Source organism: Pleurodeles waltl, chromosome 8 (assembly GCF_031143425.1).
Source record: "Pleurodeles waltl isolate 20211129_DDA chromosome 8, aPleWal1.hap1.20221129, whole genome shotgun sequence".
In the NCBI taxonomy this organism is placed as follows: domain Eukaryota; kingdom Metazoa; phylum Chordata; class Amphibia; order Caudata; family Salamandridae; genus Pleurodeles; species Pleurodeles waltl.
This window is the reverse complement of record NC_090447.1, coordinates 90,329,118-90,346,509: the sequence shown is the minus strand read 5'-3', so window position 1 is coordinate 90,346,509 and position 17,392 is coordinate 90,329,118. Positions and strand designations below refer to the sequence as shown.

The 17,392-nt window shown below is 45.0% G+C and overlaps 1 protein-coding gene across 1 annotated transcript in view; it reads right to left on the bottom strand.

Moving 5' to 3' along the window:
• Positions 1-17,392, bottom strand: part of RNF169 (ring finger protein 169) — a 111,897-nt gene that overhangs the window by 45,196 nt on the left and 49,309 nt on the right. The window contains exon 2 of the mRNA XM_069203811.1: positions 15,946-16,022. Coding sequence (XP_069059912.1) covers positions 15,946-16,022 — 77 coding nt within the window. The remainder of the gene's footprint in view (positions 1-15,945; positions 16,023-17,392) is intronic.

The window sequence follows — 17,392 nt, the reverse complement described above, 5'->3', positions numbered from 1 at the left end:
AGACGTTGAGAGGGCTCTAGGTAAGACTTGGGCACATTTATTGAAAAACCCAGACTGAACAACAACTGGATTGTCAGCTGTAGATGACGCAACACAAGCCCCGGAGACTCTGCTTTGATCAACCAATCGTCCAGGCAAGGGAATACTGCTACTCCCTTCCTCCTGAGGTGTGCGGCAACAACCGCCATCACCTTCGTGAAGACCCTTGGTGCGGAAGACCAAAAGGAAGGACCGCAAACTGGTAGTGCTGCGATCCTACCACAAACCGGAGATACTTCCTGTGCGACTTGAGAATGGGAATGTGAAAATAAGCATCCTGCAAGTCGACAGACACCATCCAATCCTCCTTGTCCAACGCCAAAAGCACCTGTTATAGAGTCAGCATTTTGAATTTCTCCTGTTTGAGGAACCAATTCAAAATCCTCAGGTCCAAAATAGGCCTCAGACGACCATCCTTCATCAGGAAGTACCTGGAATAACACCCCTGACCACTTTCTTGCTCTGGAACCAACTCCACTGCACCCTTCAATAATAGGGAGAGAACCTCCTGTTGTAACAGCAGGAGATGATCTTCTGAACAAAAGGAAGGACTGGGAGGGTAGGGAGGAGGAATCTCCCGAAAGGGAAGGGCGTAACCTCTTCTCATCAAACTGATGACCCAAGAGTCTGTTATGGACTCCCATATGGGGAGAAAAAGTGAAAGCCTCCCCCCTACCGGAGAGGTATGAGCAACAATGGCAAGAGGACACAGGCTGCTTTCCTTGAGGTAACCCCCCAGAGGAAGAGGAAGGGTGCTGCTGCTGGGTGGCACCTCTTGTGCGGACTCTACCCCGCCCCCTGTATGAGCGATAAGGGAGGCTGGAGGACAGCTGCCCCGGTTGCTGTGATCTCCCACGAAAGGAAGCACCTCTTCCAAAAACACGCAGCCGTCTAAAAGATTGAAATGGGCTAGAAGCAGCCTGCAGACCCAAAGATCTAGCTGTGGCCCTACATTCTTTAAAGCGCTCTAGTGCAGAGTCCACCTTTGAACCAAACAGTTTTGCCCCATCAAAGGGCAGATCCAGCAACGTAGATTGGACGTCTGTCGAAAATCCGGAAGTGCGTAACCATGCATGCCGTCTGGAGGCAACGGAAGTCCCCGTGGCTCTTGCAATAGAGTCCTTGGTATCCAGCCCTGTCTGAATAACCTGCGTAGCCGCCACCTGAGCGTCCGAAAGAAGACTACGCAAGTCCTGGGGCATGTCCAGAAGCACAGTCTTCGTCGCATCCATTATGGCATGGGTATACCTGCCCAGAATACATGTTGCATTGCCAGATTTTAGAGCCATGCTGCAAGAAGAAAACACCTTCCTGGCCGATTGGTCCATCCGCTTGGATTCCCGGTCCGATGGTACTCCTGGAAACGAACCAGGGGCTGACCTCGAAGAACAGGATGCTTGCACCACCAAGCTCTCAGGTGAAGGGTGTTTAGACAAAAACTCCGGGTCCCCAGACGCAGATCTAACACGCCTGCCCACCGACCTACTAACAGCCTAAGAGGAAACAGGCTTCTTCCAAATCTCTTCGATCGGATCCATCAGGGCTTCATTAAATGGTAGAAGAGGATCCGCCATGGCTGTAGCAGGATGTAGAACCTCAGTCAAAAGGTTGGTCTTCACCTGTGCCGTCGGTAAAGAAAGATCCAGAAATGCTGCGTCCTTCCTAATAACAGAGCGGTAAGAGGCTGCCTCCTCTGTATATTCACCAGGAGAGGCCAAGTCATACTCTGGAGAGGTATCAAGACCACTTGCTGTGTCCAACCCAGGGAAGTCACCCTGGGGGATCAGTGATCTCCCCTTCTTCGAGGAATTGCTGCTGATATTCCCTCTCCTCTAAAAGTCTAAGTGCCTTTCGACGTGACCTCAACTTGGCCTCGAGCCCCAGCGTCGACATGGAGCGGAGCGACGTCTGTGAATGGTGCCGCGAAGGCGTCATGACAGGTTCTCCCGATCCACCCGACGCCGCAGATGGATCCATCGGCGCCATGGAGAAGGCACCCGCATCAGATGCCGACATCCGACCTCTCGGCTCCATCACCTCCGACACCGGCGTCGAAGGTCTCACTCTCGACGTCGAGGGCTGCACTGTCGGCACAGGAGCCTGACTCGAATCTCAAGCCGAACAAAATGGCATAAACGGCGTCGGTCTATATGGAGCCGGAACGCTGAGATTGAAATCCAGGGGACCAGTGGGGCCAGCCGGCGCACCACCTCCCGGAGCCATATTTTGAAAAATCTGAAACATGGCATTAAGGAATGCCGCAGGATCCGTACCCGGGAACGAAGGATAAGCCTGTGGAGCCGGTGCCAGCGCCGGGCTGGACTCTTCAGGCTCAGGATGCACTGACGAAGCCAGATCACTTTGAGGCTCCACGACTTCAAAGACTGATGGCGCCGGGGATGTCTGCGGCATCACAGGTTGAGGGGACACAGTTGGACTCACTTCCCAAGGCTGGCGGCCCCGGGACGATGGAGACCTCGACGCTGACCGACTTCTGGACCGACGTCGGGAGTCACGATGACGTTGCTTCTTATGGGAAGACTTTCCAGAAGAGGACCGATGGTGCCGCTTCCTCTCCTTCTTGGACCTCGCCAAGTAAAGCTTCGCCTCGCGTACCTTCAATGCCTTAGGATTCATCTTTTGGCAGGATCCGCATTCTTGGACGTCGTGATTGGAACTGAGGCACCAAAGACAATCATTGTGTGGATCAGTCACAGACATGAGACCTCCACATTCCCTGCAGGGCTTGAAACCAGACTTTTTCTGAGCCGACATCCTGGAAATACCTGTATCGTTAGCTCTTCGGAAGGGATACTTTGTGTAACAGAAAAGTAACCGTTATCGAAGGCACGGAAAAAAGGGAACTGACGTCAGCACGGCAGCGAGGACCTCTTATTGCCACGATGACGTCACATGGAGCCACGTGGAGTCGGGCAATTGTGACGTCCTCGCCGACGTGCAGAGCTAGAGAGAGAAGTTTCCGTTGAATGCTGCGCATGGGGAGAATTCCTTAGGTGAGGAATCCACAGGTAGTTGTATCCATCAGAAACACCGTGTAAAAAGTCCAGGTGTTCCCCAATGAGTGGACAGGGCCTGCTTTATTTAGGGGTAATGTGGTCGAGCAGCCTTAGGCTTAACAAACAGTAGTGCAAGAGATCCACAAATACAAACAGTCAATAAATAAGATGACTCAAAAAGGAGATCCTCACCAATTTATAAAAATAGCAAGTATCTTTATATGTGTTTAGGCATTAGAGAAAGTTTTTTTAAGCAAGTACGTTTTTCAATAGGAACTCTTTTCACTTTAAAAAGTGGACACAGTGCAATTTCTGAGTTCTGCAATGTTATCATATGGGAGGAAAAACAAGTTCTGCAAACAGGTAGTGTACAGCAACCTACAAGACCAATCTCCAGAAGTTAAGGTGAGTGTTGGGCAAGGTCCAAGTCAGTACCAGCAGTACACCACAAGCAGCACAGGGGTGGCGGGGTGCAGAGTGCAGAACAGCATTGGGTGCCAAATGCATTTCAATGGAGACCTGTCACTTCAAAAAGAAGCTGCAGGCTCTGGCCAGAAGGCCAGTCGGGCAGAACCACCAGCGGGGTTCAGGACTCACAGAACTCAGGCACAGGTAGGCACCTTTGGTCCTCTTTTCCACCGCTTAGGGGTGACCGGTGCAGAAGTGTCTTCAGGTGTCAGGTTTTTCTGACCAGAGCAGTTGTGGTAAGGGAGGGGGGTGGACTGTGTGCAGAGGCTGCAGGGGGTCATGTGAGAGTCCAGGAGAGGTGAAACCACTATGAACTCAGACTCTGGAGGGCTGGGGAACCTTGTTGACACTGGTGGTCCACTTCAACTCAGGTCAGAGGCTGCAGGTGCAGTGGTGACTTCAGGTGTCAGATTTTGGCAGTTCCGGAGGCTCGCTGGAGAACAGGTCTGCTGTTCATGGGAGGTCTTGAGTCTTTTCCAAAGGCAGGCAGGCAGTCCTCCCGGGTTTCTAGAGTTACAGCTGCAGGACGAGTCAACTTTGGCACAGATTTGGACGCTAGATGCAGACAGGCTGGCGGGGTTGGTACTAGGTCAGCTGCTTCTTTTCTCCTCTTCTGCTTTCGTGGCTCTTCAGTGTCCTTGGGCTTTTTAAGTCATCAGGACCTGCTTCTCTGGTGTCAGTGGCTCCCCTGAATACTGAATTTAGGGGCATTACGAAGAGTTTAGGGTAGTAGCCAATGGGTTACTTGCCCTTGGGGTCTATACACCCCCTATATGACCACTGCTTATGGAAAGTTGGCATAACCCTGAAATGTAGTGTACACATCAGGTATCTAACCTTAGGGGTGCTACTGACCTGAGGAGTGAACACACCTTTTTGAATACAAAATTTCCCACCTGTCCAGGAGCCAAATGGGTCCTGAGGCAGGTGGGTCGGCAACTCCCTTGTAAGGGAAGCCAGATCTGCAGATCAAGGGCAGTGGGCTTCTTTGAAGCTTCCCGCCTTGGAAGGTATATTTGCAGGACATCCTGTTGGGTGGGGGGTGCGCAACACCTCTTACAGGGAAGGCTTTGAAGCTGACTGCCCGAGAGCAAAGGGTGTCACCCTAGGAGGTTAGAATCTTGTCTCATGGTGGCAGGTTGGCTCAAACTAGCAAGCACACCAGAGTCTGGTAGGTTTTCAAGGGGCACCACTAAGGTGCCTTCTGGGTGCAAGGTTTGATCAATCCATCACTGGAATCAGTGTGGGCTTACCAATACGAGATGTTTGATCCCAAACATCCCTATCTTCAGTTAAGTCATCATGTAGCTGGGGAACCAGTGTCCAGCACAAGCATTTAAAATGGCTTCTCTGTCCACTTACTATTTTAAGAATAGACAAAAACATAGCAGGTGCACGTCTGTTCTTGCAGATAAGCACTCACATGTAATATTATGCACCCTACATTAGGGCTGTTAGGCCTACTATAGGGGTGAATTACATATATTACATGTAGCGTTAGTGCAGACAAAAGTTATAATACGAGATGGCACACAGCCTTTGTGCCAGGTCCCCCAAGACATGCAGTCTGCAGTGGCAGAATGTCTTGTGCTTGGTGAAGGGTCCCTTAGGGAGGCACAATTCGTGTTGGTGCCCTTAGGGAAATTATTTAGTATATCAGTACCCCAATGTGCCAGGGGTACCATTTACTACAAACGTAATGAGGGTGTTCACGAGTTTGCGAATTGGGGAAACAACTGTACAGTTTTGGGAAACAGATTTGGCACTGGGGACCTGGTTAAAAGGAACCTAGTGCACTTTCAATCAAAATCTCATCATGTACCAGGCAAGAAGTGGGGGTAACCGTGTCCAAAGGAGGCATTTTCCTACAACTATACATTGACTCTGAACTCTGGATACACAACAGGGGTCTTGGTTGCCACTAAAGAACTTCAGTATATCTTGATTTAGTTCATGTTGCTGGGGGCTTTTTTGTTATTGTTCCTTTTTTCTGGGCTTTGTCAACTACGAATTCTGGATGTAAATTATGTGTTTTGTCTATTAGGAATTTACTTTTCATTTTGTGAACTGTGATGAATTAATAGACTGATCAAGTAAGTTTGCAGGAATTATGAATATTTCATCAATATTTTTTAAGTTCTGTGCTAATGAATATTGTATTAAATGGGCTTGTAAGAGTTGTTCTTGGTGGGATAGGCTTTGGATCTCAACTTGAGAGAATTTCAATGGTAATCAAAACAAAACACCAGCAAACAGTTACTGCAACTGCAATCTTCCAAATGGGCCAATAAAAACAACAGTAAACTTGTCCCACGGCTGACTAGGTAGATCCACCAAAATCATCAGTGCACATTTCTTTTTCAACTACATTGGCACAGATGGAACAATATTAAACCATTAAATCTACCTGCACATCCACTGAAGGCCAACAAAGATCTCAAAGGGAATTTAGCAAGTATGGCACTAAGAGGACCCTCACGGGCCCTTTCCATAATGAGAGCCCTTGAACTAGAGCTGTGGGACTCAAAGTATAGCCTGAGGGTCGCATGCCACCCTCCTGACCTTTTTGGCTCCCCGGTCAAAAGCCGCACTGGGCTGCCCATTACTGTACTCAACGATAATATTAAAAACATTTTGAATAAACGGGCAATCATTTATTTAAAGGTTATTTGAAGTTAAAGGAAGAAACTAAGGTGCCCTGCACCCTATAACTTTAGGAACACCTTCATTTTTTAAAGATTTCGTGCACCAAATAAGTAAAAATATGGTCAAGTGTCTTCAGAATTGAAAACATTTATTAGCATATAGAGCCATTTCACCTTAAATCAGTGAACTGATTTTGTTTTTTTAAGTGATAGTTTTCAAACATGAATTTAGAAACCCACCCTGCCAACAACGTCAATAGTGAACTAAGAGGTATATCAGTTTTTATGTGCACCCCTTGGGTAGCCTGGGTTGCCATTACACATGAACATTAAAGTTATGTTTCTAAACTGACACTTTATTGAAGTGCCCAACATCCCCACATGACTTACAAGTCACGGACTTCGGAAAACAGTCATCTCTCATCTCACCTGAAACACAATCTTTGGCTTAAAGACCTTGTTATGGCCTACTTCTCTGCCACCATTCCTTCCTTCCTAGATCTGTGTAACATCAGTTTTCCTTGTTTGAGATGCTTCTCTGCACACAACAGACATTCTTCTCTTCCAATTCCCTTGCCATTTCTATGCCTTTAGCCATGGGGAAAGTCTCACCCAATGATGGCTTTTTAATTTATAGAACTCTTCTCTGTGGCCAGTGACACAAGACTAACACTCGATCGACCATGGCGTCTACCAAGACTTTGCTTATCAGTATTCATACTGAAAGAGAATAAATATAGAAGATAAAGAAATTCTGAACTTTGATAGTACTCTCTGCCCTGTGGAAGTAAACACAACGCTGAGGAATTTAAAGTCACTGGCCACCAAGTGCAGTGATCACCCACATTTGCCATGGGTTCTCAGCATCATTAGATCAGATATGCTACTTAACCTCCAAAATATTGCCTTAACATTTACAATAATGTTCCAGATTTGGATCAAAGAACAACCAACTTTTCAATAGTAGTCTGTTCACCCTGGATACTTTTTCTGACATTTAAACAGTGATTAAAGATTCAGAAAGAGTTCACCTTTGTGCTGACCAATTTCAAGGTACACAAAGTATTTACGATTAATCAATTTTAAGTATGCCGGTGACCACCATCTTTTCTAAATTTCTTCATTGTGTTTAGTAGAATAGGCAAAAACGACTATAGACTAGTTCTATAAAAGGAATGCCAGAACTACATATGAACCCAGTCTCCAACACAAGTAAACTTACTTCATGTTCTTTAAGGAAGTTATACAATTCTGTATCTCTTGCCAGGTTTTGTGTGGTGGCTAATCAACAGGAATAGTAAGGGTGGGATGTTTTGCATCATGTTCATTATTCCTCACAATAAACAAAACCCACTGAAATTCATTATTTCCCATTTAACGTATTTTTAAATAAAGATAGTTCTGACAGTTTCATGCTTTCTTAGGTTACAGTAATCAATATGAAGTTTGGTTTAACGGATGAACAGGTTTCCACAGTTTATAGTTACTCAAATCTTCCCCATAAAACTGTTCCAAGGTGGCAGCATAAATCTAAAGACCTCTGATGCAGTCATCTGTACAAATCCCTTCTCTCCCGTACCTACTTCCAATGGTTAAAGCTCAACATGTAAGCCATAAAAAGCACAGCAAACTAGAATGTACATGTGTGTATTTGGGGGGTGGGGGAGAGGGTGAGGGAGGGACTGAAACACTAGCACTGATAGCATGAGTTGTGTTACGAACATATATTTACTGTCTATGATTAGCATAAGCTACTGGTGTTTTGTGAAGCAGTCTACCATGTATGCAAATATGTCAATCAGACATGTTGAATGTAGCAACTTTGCTAAACAATGGCCTAAGATTTTCTCGCTTATATCCCTCAGCTCTTAGCTTTTTTCCTACAAGAGGTGCAATCCAGAAGAATTTAGCATTTCAACATGGATGCCCTGCCAGGTTTTTTAGATGGAATTCTATTGAGCATCATGCTCTGAGGTGTATGTAGGTTATATATTTTTTTAAGGCGCAATAACTAAAGAGGTGTCTTTGTGCTGAAAACGTAGGCGTTAAGAAGACCAGCAAGACAATATGAAAACTAAAGGGAGCTCATTCCGCAATAATGCTGCCCTGAGCGTGACCACCTAACTCTGGGGACAGTGAGCAACAGACTCACAGGAGAATCAAAATGGAGTATAGTTGGTGAATATTTGTGGTAAGTTATTAAGTAATCTGGCTCAGTGCAATCAACCGCTTTAAAGACCAGGCACAAGGACATTAACTCGGTCTTTTTTGTTAGTGGAATGCAATGGAGAGCTTTTAAGGCTCTAACGGGGAGGAGAGACAAGAAAGACCGAGGGTCAGTCTAGCTTCTTTGTTATGGGCCCTCTGCAACTTCTTCAAATGGCCCAAGTCCATGCCCAAAATGAGGAAATTACAGTAGTATAGGTGACTCAATATGGGAGCCTGGATAACTACACAAGCATTCTTTCAGAGTTAAGACTGGATTTTCCTGATGAACATGTTCTACGGGATCAAACAGTGAAGGTTCAGGCTCAAGATAAACACCCGGATTTTTCTTTTTTTTTTCACTTCCTTAGGTGAGGGTAGGCCGAACCTGTCAGGAAGGTGGCCAAAATTCCAATGGCCAGCATGCATGCAAGAGCGTTTGAGCAAAAGAACCTCCAAATTGTCCAGGTTAAACTCCAAAGAGTTCTATTGTAGCCACTGCTGTCATTCACTGACGGAAGTGACCAAAGGAGTCGATGCTGGTCATGTTTGGAGTGAAGGTCAGTTGAGTATTGTCCGTGTAATACATACATCAAAACCCAAACTACTTAAATAGCTTGATCAGCAAATGTATGTAATGTTTAAAAGTGTTGGATTAAGGGCTGACCCTTGCAACAGTGTCTTGTACTTGGGCATGTAAGGAGGAAAACAGTCCACCTGCGACCTCCCTCACAAGACCAGGCGAGTGAGCTGGAAATTGTGAGCATGATTGAGCTGGTAGTGACTGAAGAAAGTCTACAAGAGAAATTAATTCCATGCAGTTGCAGGCATATCACTGGAAGGACACTAAGCACCAGCATCCAAGATCCTGCTGAGGTAGACTCCGAAGTGTTGTGGTTATTCTACCCTCGTGGGAGGAAATGTGAAAAAATGAGTATCCAAAAAAAAAAAAAAAAAAAAAAAAAGAGGTAAAAAGAGCATGGATAACAACTGACGAATTGAAGAAAAATTTTTTTTTTTGAAGTTTTACCCTGACATTTGTGAAATGTATGTACATATATACCTCTGTCACTCCCTCACTCGCCTTTTTAACCCCTTCCCCTCTGTTGGAAAATGGGTTATTGGTAAGGGAAGGTAAGTACCTACACTTAGCAATAGGCCACTAAACTCCACTTAGGTCCAGTTAGGTCTCAGTAAATTAAACCTAGCTCAACCCTTGGTAGCTTGGCAATGAGTAACAAGGCTTAACTTAGGAGACAAAGCGTAAAGCATTCAAATATCACAAAACAGTAATTAAATAAAACACAGGAAACAGTTTAAAAATCCAAAATCAATCTATGAAAATAGATTATGTTTTTATCTTTAAAATGACACCAAAATGAATAAAATCGGATAAGGGGAACCGGAGATATGAATTTTTAAAGAATTAATGCTTTCTAGCGCATAGAAGCAACTAGCGCTCAAAAGGGTTAAAAAAAGGTCACACTGGAAAGGAACAAAGTCCAGAGTTCAGGCCACCCACGAGGTAACACTGTCACACTTACTTTCAGAAGTGTTTGATTCGGGAAAGTGGTCCACAGCACCAGCCAAGGGTTCAGAGGCTCTGGTGTGCCTCTTGGGGTCTGGGACGACAACTCTCACAATGCACCTCTTCAACCTATGGAGTTGCTCCAAACTTCTTGATCTTCTTCCAGAGGTCCTTTTTGTGTCCTTGAAGTTTCCACAACTTGATCCAAGGTTCCAAAAGCTCTGAGTTGCTCCTTGGAACTACAATTCCCATAATGCACCTGGTCAGAATCCTCAAATGGCCACTGGATGCTGGTCAGCTGGGCTCTGCTTGCAGGACTTGATGCAGGGGACTCTGGGCATCTCCTTTGTACCTGTAGCAAACAGGGAGTTCCTTCTTAAAGCAGTAGAAGACAGGTAAAGTCCTTTTAGTGGTGAAGCCCAAATGTGCAGCTGGTGCAGTCCTCCAGAGTGCAGTGTCCAGGTGCAGGTCAGGGGTCCAGCAGGGCAGTCCTACTCCTGTAGTTCTTCCTTGTTGGAATCTGATAGGGATCTGAGGTGTGGGTGCAGGTCTGCCAGTTTTATCCCTGCTCCTGGGTGAAAAACAGGGGGGTCCTGGTTCTCCAATCAGGGGCAGGGTCCTTCCCCCTGTGATGACCACTTCCTGGGAAGTGTGGCAAAAATCAATCCCAGGGAGCAACATTCCTCAAAAATCCATCATGGCTGAAAGTGATTTTTGGAGGTTACATCTGGCTGAGCCCACCCACTGGTGTGGCTAAAAATCCTAAACACACCCCTCTCCTAATCTAATCAAGGGGGCACCTAATTGTCTGGGTTTGCAAGATGTGGGGGTGTTGCTCCAAATGTCCTTCTCTGCCTTTGAAGACCAGTTTGGCAGCCCTCCCCCTTCCTGCCTCACCATCTGCTGAGGGGAGATCTCCCCCCCACAGGCACATCTCTTTGTGTGAAGCCAGGCCACTTCACACCTCACGAAGGCAGCCTGGCCAGGCTGCCAGAGGCTGGCCAATCAGAGCACAGCAGCAAAAACACTGCAGGGCTGAAGTTGGCAACTTTTCAGGTAAAGTTTAAAACCCTTTACCTGAACAAGTTATATTAAATCCAACAACTGGAAGTTGTGGGATTTATTATACCAATTAATTTGATACCAGACCTCTGGTATCTGTTACTTAAGGGGACTTTTAAAATTAATATAAAGTCTCCCCATTCTAGCCTATGGAGGCAATTCACTACAATGAGGGAAAAACGAATTTGGCTGTTTTACCTCACCAGGGCTTATAAAATTATTTTTATAAGGTCCCTGCTTATAGTTACATGGCACCCAGCCCTAGGGGAACATAGGGCACACCTTTGGGGTGACATATGTAAAAATAAGGTAGTTTAAGACTTTGGAACTACTTTTAATTCCAAAGTCGAACTTGCATATAACTTTAATTTCAAAGCAGCCAGCAAGGCAGGCCTGGCTTTAAAATGACACTGAGCACCTCAACAGTGCACCTATGGGTGCACTACCTATGCTGGGGTCCCTAAACCTACATGCCCTGCCATATACTAGGGACTTATAGGTAGGTTGACCAAAATTCTTTAGGCCATTTCTGCCCCAGCAGCCTATTTTTATTAGGCCAATCGGCCCCCAAGGGGGGGTAATCACCACTTGACACCAGGGATTTATTTATTTTTTAACATCAGTTTCACACAAGGGGAGCAACCCCTTAGGCAAGGGTCGCTCCCCTGGGGGGAAATTTTATTTTTTGCCACTTCTGCCCCCCCCTTGGTGGAATATCACTTAGGCACCAGGGATTGCTGTGTGTTTTGTTTTTGGAATGGGTTTGAGCAAGGGTCGCTCACCATGGGGGCACATTACTGTTGGCCATTTTTGCCCTCCCCACCCCCCTTGGGGGCAGAACGGCCTATTTTTGTAAGGCCCAACCCACCCAGGGGAGATTTAAAAAAAAACACACACAAAATAAATAGGGACAAAGATGTTCTGCCCACTGGTGGGCAGATGGGGCAATTACCCCTGATCCACTCTCCGGGGTGGGGGGCAGCAAGCCTACTAGATGCTAGGGAATTAAAACAAAAAAATGACAAAAAATACACACAAATAACAGAGTGGTGGTGGCTACCAACCAGTATGGCCATGGTTATGCCCACACCCCAACCAAAGGGGGTAACAGTCTTTTTGCTCTCCCCCCACAAACTAAAAGATCTTATCCCAACGGCAAGCAAGTGGACATTTGATTATTTGGGGTTTTTGTTTTATACTTGGGCCATGAGAGCTTGTCTAACTCTCAAAATCGTCCCACTTAGAATGGTGAGGGCTGCACTTTTGGACATTGGGATGCTGCCATGTAGAAAAATCTACGAGACCTAGACTCATCTGAAAACTAAACATCTGGGTGAGTCCAGTGTGGTGTGTTTCACATGCACCCTGCCCCATTATCTTACCCACAATGCCCTACAAACCTCCAACTTTGCTTGAAATCACACATTTCCCCCACATTTTTGTGATGGAACCTTCCAGAATATGCAGGAATCCAGAAAATTACTACCACCCAGCATTGTTGCATCTATACAGCCTAAAATTATTTTTTTTCCAAACTGCACTTTTTCTCCTGCTTTGGTTCGCCCCTCAATTTCGACATGTTTTTGGCACGTCCCTGTCACAGGCACTTGACCCACCTACACAAGTGATGTAACATTTTTATCAGGAGACTGAGGGGAACGTTGGGTGGTAGGAAATTTGTGCTGGGGCGGTGATCCCACACAGAAATGTGGGGAAAATGGGATTTTGTTTTAGCTACCTTTGAAGTTTGCTGAGGATTCTGGCTAAGAAAACACTGGGGGATCAAAGCAAGCCACACCTCCCTGGACTCCCTCTGGCATCTAGTTTTCAAAAATGTCTGGATTTGGTTGGTTTCCCTAGATGGCTGCTGAGCCCAGGACCAAAAACACAGGCTCTCCCTCCTGCAAAAACAAGTAGTTTTGTAATTGATAACTTTGATGTATTCATGTTGTGTTTTGAGGCATTTCCTGTTGCAGGCACTAGGTCTACCCACACAAGTTGAGGCACCATTTAGATCGAGATACGTGGGAGGAATGCTGGGTTGAAGGAAGTTTGAGGCTCCCTCAGAAGCCAGAACTTTGTAGCACTGAAATGTGAGGTAAGAGGGTTTTTTTTGGCCAAATTGAGGTTTGTTAAGGATTCTGGGTAAGAGAACCTGGTGAGAAAGCCACAAGCTACCCCATCCTGGGCTCCCCTAGGCGTCTAGTTTTCAGAAATGTCCACATTTGCTAGTTTTTCCTAGGTGTCGGATGAGCTAGAAGCCAGAATCCACAGCTAGGCACTTTCCAAAAAACACGTCAGTTGTCAAACGTAAAAATGTGATGTGTCCATGTTGCGTTTCCAGTTGCGGGCACTAGGACTACCAACACAAGTGAGGTACCATTTATATAGGGAGACTTTGGGAAATACAGGGTGGAAGAAAATGCGTGGCTCCTCTCAGATTCCAGAACCTTCTATCACGAAAATGTGAGGAAAAAGTGTTTTGCCAAATTTTGAATTTTGCAAAGGATTCTGGATAACAGAATGTGGTGAGAGCCCCAAAAGTCACCCCATCCTGGATTCCCCTAGGTGTCTAGTTTTCATAAATGCACAGGTTTGGTAGGTTTCCCTAGGTGCCGGCTGAACTGGAGGCCAAAATCCACAGCTGGGCACTTCCCAAAAAACATGTCAGATTTCAATGTAAAAATGTGATGTGTCCATGTTGCGTTTCATATTGGGGGAATTAGGCCTACCCAAGCAAGTGATGTTCCATTTTTATTGGGAGACTTGGGGAAACACAGAATAGCAAAACAAGTGTTATTGTCCCTTGTCTTTTTCTACATTTTTTCCTTCCAAATGTAACACAGTTTGTAAAACAGACGACTATTTGAGAAATGCCCTGTAATTCACATGTTAGTGTGGGGCCCCTGGAATTAACAGATGTGCAAATAACCACTGCTTCTCACCACCTTTTCTTGTGCCCAATTTGGAAATACAAAGGTTTCCTTGATACCTACTTTTCACTCTTTAAATTTCACAAAATGAATTGGTATATACCCGGTATACAATGAAAACCCACTGCAAGGTGCAGCTCCTTTATTGGCTCTGTGTACCTAGGGTTCTTGATGAACATACAAGCCCTATATATCCCCGCAACGAGAAGAGTCCAGCAGACTTAACAGTATATTGCTTTCAAAAATCTGCCATAGCTGGAAAGTTCGAGAAGAAAACGTGGACAGAAATGGCTCTTTTTTTCACCTCAATGTGAATATTTCTTTATTTTAGCTGTTACTTTCTGTAAGAAAACCTTGAAGGATCTACACATTGGTTTCACATCCATTTCTGGCAATAACTGGAAGGGGGGCTAAAAGCATTTAAAAAACAAATAGTAAAAATTGGGTGTTGCCCTGTAAAATGACAAAATTGTGTTGAAAAATGTGGTTTTCTGATTTAAGTCTGCCTGTTCCTGAAAGCTGGGAAGATGGCGATTTTAGCACCGCAAACAGTTTGTGGATGCCATTTTCAGGGGGGGAAAAAAACACAAGTTTTCTTCTACACCCCTTTTTGCCATTTTTTGTTTTATTTCTTGGCCTCCTCCAAGGGAACCCACAAAATCTGGATACCTTTAGAATCCCTAGATGTTGGGAAAAAAAGGACGCAAATTTAGCGTGGGTAGCTTATGTGGACAAAACTTTATGAAGGCCTAAGCATGAACTAACTCAAATAACCAAAAAAAGGCTTGGCACAGGAGGGGGAAAAGGCCTGGCAGCGATGGGGTTACGTTCCTCACCACCAAGGTAGGTGGAACATTAACACAGAGCAACGGGTATACTAGACCCAGCAAGGATATTTAATCCTCTAGGCACACAAAACTGACATTACTACCGGACATCCCACTCGTGTGCAGCACGCCATTTCCACACGTACCACAACTGGGTTCCCATCAATGTGAAGTACACTCCTCCATGTTAACAGCAGATCAGGCTTTGCCTGTTCCACCACGCTCTATAATGAGCATCCAACCACGTGTAGCATGCAAACTCCATTGGCACTAAAACCGGTCTGGGTTATATTGGTCTAGTACTTTTAGATTTGACATTGTGTTCGTGACAGAGGGAAGGTGCATTGTACCTGGCCCATGTGTGTTCTACTTTTCTCCCCTGTGTACAGCTCTCTTACTTTTGTGATTTCCTTACTTCAGTGTTTGATGTCCAGGGTTTAATGCAAGAGTATCAACCAGGATATGAGAGAGTGGATCACGTCTACTACTCACCTAGGAGCATTCCTTCCTATTCACTACCTTTAGAAAGAAACTAAGGATCCTAGACTGTATGGCTTCCTCTGGAGTCAGGTGGATTGCTAGGAAGACAGACTGAAGTGGCTGCCCATAAGTTCACACTGGGTTCCAAGCAAATTAAATCCTTTGGATACTGTAGGAATCACCCAGTTAAATTCTTAAACTCGCTCGTAGACCTTTTACATTATGGACGGAGTACCGTTGTGACAGAAGTAAATATCACGACTTTGGTCACGCAATCTTACATTCTGACTGCTGCAGTCGCGCGGAGTATGCCCACATCAGGTTGCCAGCTCAGTGCCACGTTATAGGATAAAAATGGCCAGTTTTTACATTCTATTAACTTTGCTTTAGAAGGACCAGAAATGCAGTGTCGGAGTAACCATTTAAAGCACCATTCATTAGCTGTACACAAAAGCAGTTTTTTATGCGGACTCCGACGGCCATGTAGACATATGCAGGAAAAAATGATGGTGGCGTTCATGCTTTGCTTTTGATTAGTATGCGATGCATACGTTTTATTTATTTTTTAAAAATCTGGACTTGAAATAATTTCCCATTTTTTAGTAAATGAATAAACTTTGCCATAAATGTACATACCAATGCATGCTGGGAGTAGCCCCATTAACTTAGAACAATTACAGTAACATAGAGCATCAAGTATTGGTAGATAGAGATATACTGGCGGAAGAGACTGCACCCTACCTTTTTCAGCTGCCCTTCGTATTCTTCTCGCAGCTCCCCTGGTTTGCTTATTTGGACCGGCGCTCGGAATATAAATTCTGCAAGAAACGAGGAGGAAGTAGTTGGGAGATTGCTGAGTCAAGAGTGAACTAGAGGAAAAACGCTGAGGTGCCGTGGGGGAATGACAATTTACTCCAGGCCGCCCCGCCCAATCTGCAGAGCCTCCCCGGCTGCAACACCGCATGCCCGGGCAAGTCGTACTAGTCCCATTTGCTGCAAAAATCTACAGAACTTAGAGACAAAAAGCGTTTTCTGATTCACTCGTCTCTGACAGTCCATCAGTGTCAGCACAGTGGAGTTTCAGTTCACACTAACCCCGTTTATAACAAGTGTTCAGGAAACAGGATGTAATCTACCACAAAGGGATTGAATGGTTGCTGTATCGCCAAAACTAATCCCAATAACCAACAATAACTACATCAGGCACTGGCATAGCCAATAGGTCTCGCCTTTTGGATGTGAGTGCAAGTTTACTATTTTTTGTTATTTTTTTGCTTTTGTTGTCCATTTGTAGGAAAAAATAAAGTGTAATGATATGCCTACGTGCATATGTAATTTTAAGCTTGGTTAGTGGGTGTTGTAGAGCATATTGTTTAAGAATAAATGTATGCAAATAAAGACGACTTTCTGTTGTTGAAGGCTTTTATCTTTCCTTGTATTTTTGTTATAATCTAAATTTATTAGCAGTAAACCATATTATTTACATTTAAATATACAAGGCAGATTGATTTGGATTGGAGCGGGGCAGTTTGTTTTGGAGTGCGGCAATTGTTTTGTACTGGAGTGGGGCAATTTGTTTTAGAATGGAGTTGGGCAGATTGTCTTGGACAGGAGTGGGTCAGATTGCAGTGGGGCAGAGTTAGAATTGTTAAAACACGGGGCACCCCTAGAACCTCTTCTTGTGAAGTCACTGTAGTGCTTGAAATAAATTCTCAGAAAGCACACGGGCAGCGACATAGGCATGCACACTGCACAAAGACACACACACACAGTAACATACACAGTCTCAAACATATATAAACCCAAAAGCACACATCACACACAAACTCAGTGTTACCACCACACTTGTGCAAACACATACAAATATGCGATATGCATAAAATCTCATACCCACAAATATACAGACCCAGGAGGTACACACGTACACTTGCAAACAGTGATAAAACCACATCCATGCACACAGCAGACACAAACGCTCAGTGAAAAACCCACATACATGCACACAGCATAGACATCCAACATAGCGCTATGCACACTCATATGCTGATACACTAACCTAAAGTCTCACATCCACAACTCAGTAATACACCAACAATCACACACACCTAAACACTCACTGTGATACACACAATTATATATACACAGACTCCTAGGAATAGGCAGAAAGACCCACAGGTGCAGAAAGGGG